Genomic DNA, 12412 nt, shown 5'->3' on the forward strand with positions numbered 1-12412 from the left:
GTTGCCTTAAAACAACTGATTTAAACTGTATAATAAGTTTTGTTGGTAAATGAAACCAGATTAAATCTTGAAAATGTGAGGAAATGTTTTTTTAATCAATACACTTTATTCCCAGAACCAGTGTATTGTTCGCTAAACAAATGTTTTTATCAATGCCTACAAACGAGCAAACAGGAGATCTTAAATAAAATACTGCGAACGTGACTGGCATATTGATGTAAGCTTTTGAATTTCTTCCCTGAAACAACTGGTATAAATTGGAGTCTTTTCATTTCGGTTTGCGTACTTTGCGGATCCTACCTTTGATTTCGTCCTGAATATGACATTGTACGTTAAGCAACCAACAAAGCCGTGCATTAGAGGTTTGCGCGTTCTTTGTGAAACTTAAATTCGGTGGTTCCCGAGTAAAAAACTAAAACTGTATAAATATAACCCCAACTCCCTGTTTTGACTGTCAAAAATTGTTAATTTTATTACAATAATTTCTGTCTCGCCGATTAATATCACAGAATGCAAGACATAGGGACGCTCGGCGGCAATATACAGCGGATGGTTTACTTCATCTGACCTTGACCTCATATTCATGATTCATTGATCAACGAATTAATTTTTTCGTGATTGGATCCGTTTCTCGGATTAAGAAGTAATAGGTCAACTATGTTTGGCATTTAGAAGGATTGTAAGGAGTGCATTTCCGTATGTCAGGGTTCGTCAGCCCATGACCTCATTTTCATGGTTCATTGGTCAAATTAAATTTTCAAGGCATGATGAGGTATGCTTCAGATCCTTTAAGCAATATGTCAAGTATGTTTGGTGTATATAATGATCGTAGGTGTTCACGTCCGTCTGACAGGGTTCATCTGACCGTGACATCAATTTCTTGGTCATTGGTCTACGTTAAGTTTTTTTGTGATTAGCGTTGTGTCTCAGATACCGTACGCAATTGATCAACTTTTGTTGTATATTATGATGATTGTATGATGTGTTCGTGCGTCTTACATGGTTAATGTGACAATGACCTCGTTTTCATGGTTCATTGATGATGTTAAGTTTATGTGATACCTATAGTAAGACATTGATCTTCAAGACAGTAAAGTAGGCGTTTCCTATTGTATTTAGCAATGAATATGTATTTCAACATATGTATGAACACCTGTTATCTTCTTCGATAAGTTAAAAATATTTTGAGGCTTTGACGTGATTTACCCATAATACACCAAACGTAAGTCGCGATTGTGTTTGATATTTTTCAAATAGACATTTTTTCAATAAGAACTATTCTTGCACTTTTCAATTATATTAAAAATAAGCATAAAGCATAAAAAAATCTGAAAGTCATTTAAATCAATACCGTTTCACAATTTATCAACTCAAGCCTACTTTAGATATAACTATTAATTCCTTCTAAAGGCCATAACATAACATGACAATTCCCTTTTAAGACTTCTGGAAAACATTCCTTCTGAAGGCCATGTAAGAATAAACAATTCTTTTTTACGTCAATTCTGTTTTATGTTATTGTTATTTTATTCAAATAGAATTAACTGAATCTATACTTACTAGATCCACAATTGGTTTCTCCAAGTTTAAGCCTATATATGGCAATCGCGAATAAATGAAATAACAAAAGAAATCTTAGGAATCACACTAAAAAGTTATAATCATTTAGAAATGTAATATATTTAAATATATATTTTACCAGTAAGATTTTGTACAGTTTAAATTTTAGCTTTTTTGAAACCAACACCTTTCAACCTTCGTATGATCTCGTATGTCATTTTCAAATGTAACTTAAAGATGTTGATAATAAAGATGAATTAGAACTGGTTGCTTCAAGTTGTTGATAATAAAGTTGAGCTAGAACTGGTTACTTCAAACTGTTGATAATAATGTTGAGTTAGAACAGTTAGCTGCATGCTGTTCATAATAAATGTAAGATATAACCGTTAGCTTCAAGCTGTTGATAATATAGTTGAGTTAGGACCGTTAACTTCAGGCTGTTGATAATATAGTTGAGTTAGATCTGGTTGCTTCAAGCTGTTGATAATAATGTTGAGTTAGATGTGGTTGCTTCAAGCTGTTGATAATAAAGTTGAGAAAGAACTGGTTGCTTCAAGCTGTTGATAATAAAGTTGAGTTAGATCTGGTTGCTTCAAGCTGTTGATAATAATGTTGAGTAAGAACTGGATGCTGCAACCTGTTGATAATAAAGTTAAGTTAGATCTGGTTGCTTCAAGCTGTTGATAATAAAGTTGAGTTAGAACTGGTTGCTTCAAGCTGTTAGTAATAAAGGTTAGTTAGAACTGGTTGCTTCAAGCTGTTGATAATAAAGTTGAGTTAGATCTGGTTGCTTCAAGCTGTTGATAATAAAGTTGAGTTAGAACTGGTTGCTTCAAGCTGTTAATAATAAAGGTTAGTTAGAACTGGTTGCTTCAAGCTGTTGATAATAAAGTTGGGTTAGATCTGGTTGCTTCAAGCTGTTGATAATAAAGTTGAGTTAGAACTGGTTGCTTCAAGCTGTTGATAATATAGTTGAGTTAGATCTGGTTGCTTCAAGCTGTTTATAATAAAGTTGAGTTAGAACTGGTTACTTCAAGCTGTTGACAATATAGTTGAGTTAGATTTGGTTGCTTCAAGCTGTTTATAATAAAGTTGAGTTAGAACTGGTTACTTCAAGCTGTTGATAATAAAGTTGAGTTAGAACTGGTTGCTTCAAGCTGTTGATAATAAAGTTGAGTTAGAACTGGTTACTTCAAACTGTTGATAATAAAGTTGAGTTAGAACTGGTTGTAGGTTCCAGTGACTGTTTAAATTGAAGAAGTACAACGAAATAAGTTGCCAGCATCCCACTTAACTGAAGAATAAAAGATGCCAATGTTATAAGTGTAAATATTAACCAAAATAATTTTGTATTCTTAGTTTTCCAAAATTATATAATTGTAAGCAAAACTGTTTAGTAAACGTTGTATTTTTTTTAAACAAGCTAAGCTGCTATGCAATCCGTCCATATCTTAGTATAAAGTGTGAATTGAACACATAAGATTAACTCTGTATGTTGTCTGTAGAAATTCATGTAGTCGAATACCTGTCTCGTGCATACAGCAATTCTCTGACAATTGTGCTCTTGATTTAAGAATACCAGCAAAATGTTCAGAGGCAAAATGATGAATAGACAAGAACACTTGCTTTATCATTCATATGAATTTGGAAATGAGTTTCAATCGGGTTGTTTTCGTATTTATCCTTTCAGAATTTTCAGAAAAGTTAATAGTTTTAACAGACTTTCAACGATCTGTCTTCAATACCAAATACCAGATATACACCCTTTCGAAAAAAAAAACTAAACCAAACAATAAAATTGAGAATGGAAATGGGGAATGTGTCAAAGAGTCAACAACCCGACCAAAGGCAGAAAACAGCCTAAGACCACCAATGGGTCTTCAACACAGCGAGAAAATCCCGCACCCGGAGGCGGGCTTCAGCTGGCCCCTAAACAAAAATGTGTACTAATTCAATGAAAATGGACGTCACACTAAACTCCAAAACATATAAATGAACTAAAATTAAAAAAACATGTAAGACTAACAAGGCCAGAGGCTCCTGACTTGGGACAGGCGCAAATATGCGGCTGGGTTAAACATGTTTTTTGAGATCTCAACACTCCCCTATACCTCTAGCCAGTGTAGAATAAACAAACACACAGCAATACGCACAGTAAAACTCAGTTTAAAAGAAGCCCGAGTCCGATGTCAGAATAGGTAACAAAAGAAACTAAGCAAAATGACAATGATACATAAATTAACAAAGGACTACTAGCAGTCACTGACATACCAGCTCCAGACCTCAATTAAACTGATTGAAAGATTATGTCTTCATCATATGAAAATCAAGCACAATTCCTCCCGTTAGGGGTTTATTATCATACCATCATAAAATATATGAGAAGAACATAACTCGTATCATGCCAACAACTGGTTTTAGAATAAATGTGTTTATTTGCGATGCAAAGACCTTATGAGTGAATCAATATTAATACCAAAATATGCCATCTTTAATGACCTGACAACAGTATCGTAACTATATCCCTTCTGAATAAGTCTGTTTAAAGGTTTGGTTAGAGGGGAATGTCGACATTTTTGTGCTTTGAATAGAATATTACCATAAAAGATTGGATGTAAAATACCTGAACGTATAAGATGTCTGCATGTTGATTTATATTTACGAATGACGATGATAAAATTTAGTAAATGTTTTGACTAGTTTGTTATATCGAAAACCCTGGTGTAATAATTTTTCAGTAATACAGAGGTTTCTTTCGTTAAAATCAAATACGTTGTTACATACACGAGCGAATCGAACAAGTTGAGATATATAAACACCATAAGATGGTGACAAGGGAAAGTCACCATCTAAAAATGGATAATTAACAATAGGAAATGAAAAATCATCTCTTTTATCATAAATTTTGGTATTAAGCTTCTCGTTAAAGATATAGATATCAAGATCCAGGAAAGAGCAGTGTTCATTGTTAGTATTACCTTTAATTAAAGTCAATTCAGCAGGATAAATCTCTTTAGTGTACATACTGAAGTCGTCATTATTGTGAGCCAATATATCATCCAAATATTTAAAAGCGTTATTAAATTTTTTGTATCAGATGTTGTTTCGATGGGTCTTTGCTAATTTTACTCATAAATTATAACTCATAACAATACGGAAACAGGTCCGCAATAAGTGGTGTACAGATTGTCCCCATTGGAATTCCGATGTATGATTTAACAAATGGTGCCCACCAAGGGGACAACAAGCCGTGATGGCGCGAGGGTTTAAAGGCCTGTCAATGTCGTTAAACACCATTCGTCGTATTAGCATTATAACCCTTCATATTGATTGCTGTGTCAATTTTAAATAGTTTTCAAATTAACGTTTTGTTGCAAAATAAATATTGGAGGTCATCATAAACCAAAGCCAAATAACCCGTTTTTGAATGGCTTTACAAATCGATCGAATTTTGGTTTGTGGTGGAATACTTACTCCTTTTAAATTCTTAGATCGGTTGATTGGTTTATTTGTGTTTAACGCCACTTTCAGCACCATTGCGCTATTTCGTGACGGTCAGTTTTTATTGGTGGAGGCACGTGGAGTGCCCGGGGAGAACCTACGAACTGACAATCCTAGTCACCAGCCTGATTCGAACTCACGACCCCAGTGTTGACCTCAGTGTTGACAGGCTAGTGATACAGTAGTTCAACTACTTAGACCACTCGGCCACCGAGGCCCCCAAATTCTAAGATATCTTGTGTACAACATTTATTGAAATAGATCATCATTGCAATTTTGAACGTCTTAAATATGTTAGATGTTGATAGATATGACATATTGTTGTCAAAACTTCAAAATAGACATATAAAAATTGTGATACCGTAGATTAAGTAAGGAATGATCCTGCTTGTGAAATTGTGAAATAAATTGATGAAGTTTAATGTAAAATATCTAAAAAATACCAATAGCATAATCTTACAGTCAGAAAAGTTGTCTTGTCAATGATGAATAGGTTCATTACAGAAATTCCAACGGGGTCAGTCAGCTGTTTCAGAAATGTACTGTACTGTAATAAAATAAAGCATTATAAAATAAATGGTCTGATTATTTCTGTATTTGGTCTTATTTTTCTTTTCTTTTTTTTTGTGTTTTTTTTTGTTTGTTTGTGTAAATACTATTTAATTATGTTTAATGTGTTCTTACTATATTACAATAACAGATGTGTACATATACTTCTTACTCTTATCCATACTATATTACAATAACAGATGTGTACATATACTTCTTACTCTTATCCATACTATATTACAATAACAGATGTGTACATATACTGCTTGCTCTTATCCATACTATATTACAATAACAGATGTGTACATATACTGCCTTCTTTTCTTATTTTCAACGCCCCAAATGACCTGTGCGACAGAATACTTTACATAACGATACCATAGCAACATACGTTAAATAAGAGACAACAGTATCAACATGTTTCAAATACTAGTATTTGAACTTTTTTCACGTTGACAAATCACGAGTCCAGTTTTATTCATACATCGACGTGCAAGACCTTACGGTATAGTCACTAGGGAAGGTAAAACATCCGATAGTAGTAGGTACATAAATAATAAGAATTAAAAGAGATTCTGGGTATATTTATGTGAGACTGCAATTCAACGACAATAAAATCCAAAAGACATCTAGATGTCAACATACAGTCTTCAATAATACACAAGTGTTGTCTTCAATAATACACAAGTGTTGTCTTCAATAATACACAAGAAAACAAACCACTGCAGGAAACATATTGCAAGATTTACTAAATAACGGGTATAATTTACCTGAAGTGAATATTCAGTTGACACGTTTCTTAGAGGTAGAACATACAAGATATGCTTTGGTTTGTGTGCCTACAAAAGGAAAAGATAGAAAGCACTATAAATTGCTGTACTGTTTCTTTTGGATTTGTGTTTTGGTGTTCGATTTGTTTGTCAATAGTTTCACATATTATTTATATTCTTTCATGATATTTGTCTTTTAATTTTTAGATCTTAATGGCGAGTTTTTGAATAGGCTTATAAATTCCCCCTTTTATGGCAGAATAATAAAATTGTAAAACATTACTGTTCTGAAAAAAAATGTTTACTAAAAGACCCTGCATAGCCACCCAGTATAAAAATAAGGAGATGTGGTATAATTGCCAATGAGAAAGCTAACCGCTTATATTCAATTTAAGTGGATGCAAGCAATCATAGGCAACCCGCGTACGACCTTAAACAATGAGAAAAATCCATATACCGTATACAGTCGGCTATAAGAGGCCCCGACATAAAAAGTGAAACAATACAATTGAGAATAATAACGACCTAATTTATAACAAAACAATTTAAGAAAAACAAATATGACAGACACGAACCAACGAGGCACAAAAATAACTAACATTAAAACAATAGACACAAAGCACCGAAATAAGAGTTCTGGCAGCTAATGAAAGCTAGTTCAAAGCCAATTACAACTAATAAATAAATGATATTCTCAAAAATTAAGTATCAACCATTAAACATCCAACGGATTGATTGTAAAGACGTCATAAATAGTCTGAGAAACTTATGATCTTGTGCAATGCCAAGAAGAAGAAGAAGAAGAAGAAGAAGAAGAAGATATTTTATTTCCAATTATGGGCCCCAAAGGGCATAAACATTACAACATCAATAATTTTCATAATACAATACAAACAATGACATATAAGTAAACAGTATCAACAGGATGAACAATCGGGAACGAAAAGTCGTCTCTTTTGTTGTAATTTTTTGTATAGAGTTTCCCGTGTGAAACTGAAATATCTTAATATAGAAAAGGACAATTCTTTCTGTCTGTATAAGATTTATTTCAAGTATTTTCCTTTGTGTAACTTTCAGCAGTAAAATACGAAAATTCTTAATTATTCAAGTCAAAAATATCTTTACTGAGTTCTGCCATTATCTGTGATTCATAACAATAAGTCTGCTATTAGATTGGTGCAGTTGGTGCCCTTGTGAAAACCTACAACCTGTCGATAAACTTTATTGTCGAAACGTACATAGATGTTGTCAAGAAGAAAATTTAAAACTTTAATCATCTCATCACAGTTCCAGTAAGTATTTTTAGCATATTTCCCTTTTTTTATCACAGAAGAAGGCTTTATATGAGTTGAAGCAAATAAATCTGCAACCAGATTTTCCAAAGGACCATTGAATTAAATAAGAGAACTTATGTTTGATAAGATTAGTAGTGTAGTGTACAAAGATTAGTAGCGGGTTTTTGTGTAGTTTAAGGAAGCTAATACACAGCAGGGGCTTTCAAATTTTGTAAAGGATGCATTTAGCTGAGCTGCGGTAGTGACATGGTTATTTACTTTTTGACTCTCTGCGAAGCGCACGGCCTTGAATGTAGTTGAATGTATAATTCCATTCTTAAGGACATCCGTGTAATATTTACGCCATACTGCCACCACATTGTTGCCTGCCTTGCCGGCCGGTACGAACATACACCGCTTTGCGAGTATACTTGGATTTTGTTTTTAATCCTAGAAATGGGCGTATTATTTACTCTTTTATTTATTTATTTCTAAATTATTTTTCGAAAAGTACCGAGTCCTGTCATTTGCAACTGATTTTACAGTTTATTCTTTTGTTGTGTAGTTATACTAATGTTCAAGGTTACGGACTAATGTTCAAGGTTACGGGAGGGTTGAGAGCTCACTAACATGTTTAACCCCGCCACGTTCTGTATAGATGTACCTGTCCCAAGTCAGGAGACTGACATTCAGTTGTTATCGTTGGTTGATATAGACTAGAGAATGGAAACGGGTAATGTGTCAAAGAGACAACAACCTGACCAATTAGACGAAAACAGTCAAAGGCCACCAATGGGTCTTCAACGCAACGAGAAGAAATTCCCGCCCCGGAGGCGGGCTTCAGCTGCCCCCCAAACAAAATGTATATTAGTTCAGCGAAATGGACGCCACACTAAACTCCGAAACATACAAATGAACCAAATGATGTCTGTCCAAATTTGTGTTTGGTTTGTTGTATTGTCATAAATCTGGCCGTTGTTTTTTTCCGTTTGAACTGCTTCACAGGTTTGTCATGTCGGGGCCTTTTATAGCGGACTATACGGTATGGTTTTTGTTCATTGTTGAAAACCGTACGGGGACCTATAGTTGCTAAAGTCCGCTTCATTTGGACTGTTGGATAAATGCCTTATTGAAATTCATATAACATCACCCAATCTTGATTAAAATTCAGATATCGGAACTCGCGTGTCAGTCGAAGCTTATATCAGAGATCTTTATTTTAATAACATATATTGCACATCTCCTTATTTTATTTTGTTTCTATTTTTAGCTATTTCGTTGTCAAACACATCAATAAACAATTCATTTTGAATAAGATAGACCACATAGCTATATTTCTATCTTACCAGATTGCTGACAATAGTACAGCTAATAGCTATAGCCAATAACATTACTGTTACAGCAACCATCCAAAATATATGAGCAAGGAAAACCAAAGTGTTATGGCGTGTATCTGGAAACCAAATCAGACTGTATAAGAGCAGTAATATATGAGCAATTGATGTAACCCACGTGCTGCCATTGTACAATTTAAACATATCATTAGCTTTCTCGATCAAATCACAAAGAGAAGTATACTGTTGTCGTAGGTCTTCTAAATCGTTATTTTTGTTGTTGATTCTGTTCTGAAGATGCTCAATGTAAATTCGCAACTCTTTCCCTAACAGCAGTGTAATGAGAATTTCTAAACCACAAAGTCCAAGCCAGGAACCTGACAAGAAAACCTTCACAAGAAGATACACTCCTTTAAGGAAATCTGCAAGGGAATCCGCTCTTGTATATGGGGCAATTACATTGTCAAAAAAATCAACTCGATAACTTACATAGCCGAAAAATACGATATTTCCTCCAATTAGAGCACACGTAATGATAACGGCCAAGTTAGATATTCTTCTCAAAGATTTTCTGTCTTTATAGGAGGTCAATGTACATTTTCTCCAGTTCTTAAGAAAAGTAAACATATCACTTTTGTTATTAGATAATCTGTTTGAAACAAACGTATTAATCATACACTGCACGAAGAATAATGATATTAATATTTTTGGAATCCCTTTCTCGAAATCATCAACATCCATGTATGTAGAAAGATGTCTGAAGAAATTTGCAAAGCTGAAAAAAATGGTGAACGAGCAAACATATTTGAGTATCCGATTAGTGTTCGGGTGTGATATTTGTTGATCCTCACTTAAGGCAATAGGATTAAATATTCCAAAAATAGCTAAAAACCAAAAAAATGAATTCAATACCCCATTTATCTGAATTTCTTTGTCTGGCTCACATTCTGATAATTCTTTTTCATGAAGACAAGCTGGCTCTACGGTTATACACCGTCTTTTCATGTCGGTCATTCTCATATTCAGAATCCTTATGACTAACTTCGATTTATAACGGATCAAAAATGTTCCATTTGATTTACAAAATTATAAACACCCATGTCGCATCTACAGGCGAGATGCAATTTAACGAAAATTGATTATTTTCTCCAATTTAATTTTTTAAAGTGTTCTTCAAAATCTAGTCTGTTGAAAATCTACGATGTCATGCTATCGATTACCATACACAGATTTGAATGCTGCAGTAAGTGGTTCGATGGCACCGGAAACGATAGGCGTGGCTATCCATAAGGGATTTCTTTATGCATATGATACAGATATAGGTGAGAGTTTTCGGAAACGGATGTAATTTAACAGCGATTAGTTTTACTGAATGCTCAACGAACCTAACTATTCGTTAACTTTTTCTTTGATCAAATAATGTACATGTATGCGATAAAAGTTTACTTCGCGATTCTACTTCGTTCGTCGCTTTTTCATAGCAATACACTTACAAAAAGAAACATTCAATTCTTATAGTAACATTTTAAAACTTATAAAATCACGAAATTGCGATGTAATTCAAGCTTTACGTTCGATTTGTTCCTTCGCATCGTTTTACCAATCATACTGTTTGTATTGAAGTCATTAGAGTTCAATTTCTCTTTTCTATTATCATTTTATAAAACATCAATCGGCGTTTCTAAGGATACCAACTGTGCTCCTCTTCTTGCCAACTTGTTCCTTTATCAAAACGAGGAAGACCTCATACAGGTTCTTCTCGGGAAGAATAAATAGAAGCTAGCATCATTTTCAAATTCAAAGTTTCATTATGGTTACTATATTGAACACATCTATCCCATACGGAACTTGAATTAAAAAACACATCTGCTACAGTCAAATCTGCATCATTTCTTGACACATTGAAACTGACAATATATGAAAATTAATCTTTACGACAAAGGGACATTTCAGCTTTGCAATTGTGAACTTTCCGTTTCTATGTAGCAACATTCCAGCAGCGCTTGCTATCGTGATTTCCTTGACAGAGGGCTGCTGCTGACAAGAAAACGATTGAACCAAGGGTTCCAAGTGGTGATGTTGGAGCAATCTCTTCGAAAGTTTTACAAGGTTGGTTGACTGTTGTTGGATATCTGTGTTACAGATGACAACGGACAAGCTTGTGACATTAGATTTTGAACTTACCATGAGCAAAACGAAGGGTGCTACCACTGGAGCACATGAAACTGAACAAAGCTGTGTAGCTCAGTCTACTTTTTATGGAGTTTTTTAAACGTGTTTGACATTTCATCAACTTGTCTTGGCCATGGTTTTTCGTTTTTCAGTTTTATCTAGACTTACACAAGTTTTGAATCTTGCATCTTTCAACGCTTTTTTAAATTCTAATTAGCGATTCATGAACTCAACTCAGGTTTTTGTGAAACACATTTCTTTCAATGGCTACGCAGTCTTGGTATTTTTGCATTGACTTACAGCATTGCATTCTTTTAATGTTGCATTGGTTTTTGCTATTGTTTTTTCTTCTATAATAGTAGGGACCTCGACTACTGTATTACTATCCTTTCAACACCGAGGTTGTGAGTTCGAGTCATGCAAGTGGCAAGTGCATTCGACTCCAATCTTAATTGACTAAGATTGTCAGTGGTTCTTTCCTGCTTCCTCCGCCGACAAAAACTTGCCACCACGAAATAGCCAACAGTGCTAAAAGTGCTTTACACACCAATCAATCATCCATATTAGTAAAGTTTCTAATGGGATCTAAAGACTTCATCTTGATGCTTGTTCATCATATATTTTTTGGTTTGAAACCATACATCAGTTGTTTTCCATTCGTTTGATGTGTTTGAGCTTTTGATTTTGCCATTTGATAAGGGACTTTCCGTTTTGAATTTTCCTAAGTTTCCTTGGAGTCCGGTATTTTTGCTATTTTACTTTTCACAAAAACCACAAGAGTAAAGGTCCTTCAAACGTTCCAATTCCAGTATTTAGAAGATTTTTGTCTCGCATTTGAATAGACAGGATATATTTCAATAATTTTATGAGTCTACAAATATCACTTTCTTTCTCCTTTTCTGTCAAAATATATTGAGGGGCTGTTGCTTTATTACTTACAATTTCTAAACACTTGGGTACATGGCTAAGCAGAAGGTATTTTAATTTACCTGTAAAACTGATACATTTTCAAGAAGGGGGAAAGGTATTTCATAACAAGTAATAAAACATCAGTATTTTAAAATCTTTAACAATTTTATTTGGTTATTATCATAAAACAATATACTGCATTGCATTACAGGTCAAAGCTACTCTATTGCCTTTTGATCATAGCAAAATATGACAAATTAAAAACAATAAGGATTAACATCATCTCGACAGCTTTCAACATAGCACCATACAAATCAAAACTTTCATGCAATAAAAACATCAT

At 34.0% G+C, this 12412-nt stretch overlaps 1 protein-coding gene across 1 annotated transcript; it reads right to left on the reverse strand.

Annotated features, from left to right (window-relative positions):
• Positions 1-2634: 2634 nt before the first annotated feature.
• LOC127727008 (uncharacterized) lies at positions 2635-9063 on the reverse strand. The gene is made up of 4 exons (XM_052234379.1): positions 9001-9063; positions 6381-6449; positions 5522-5608; positions 2635-2854 (listed from the first exon to the last, which is right to left on the reverse strand). The coding sequence occupies exons 1-4, from the start codon at positions 9061-9063 to the stop codon at positions 2753-2755; spliced, it is 321 nt and encodes a 106-aa protein (XP_052090339.1). The 3' UTR covers positions 2635-2752.
• Between the last annotated feature and the right edge of the window lie 3349 nt (positions 9064-12412).

This window comes from Mytilus californianus, unplaced genomic scaffold (genome assembly GCF_021869535.1).
Source record: "Mytilus californianus isolate M0D057914Y unplaced genomic scaffold, xbMytCali1.0.p SCAF_19, whole genome shotgun sequence".
In the NCBI taxonomy this organism is placed as follows: Eukaryota; Metazoa; Mollusca; class Bivalvia; order Mytilida; family Mytilidae; genus Mytilus; species Mytilus californianus.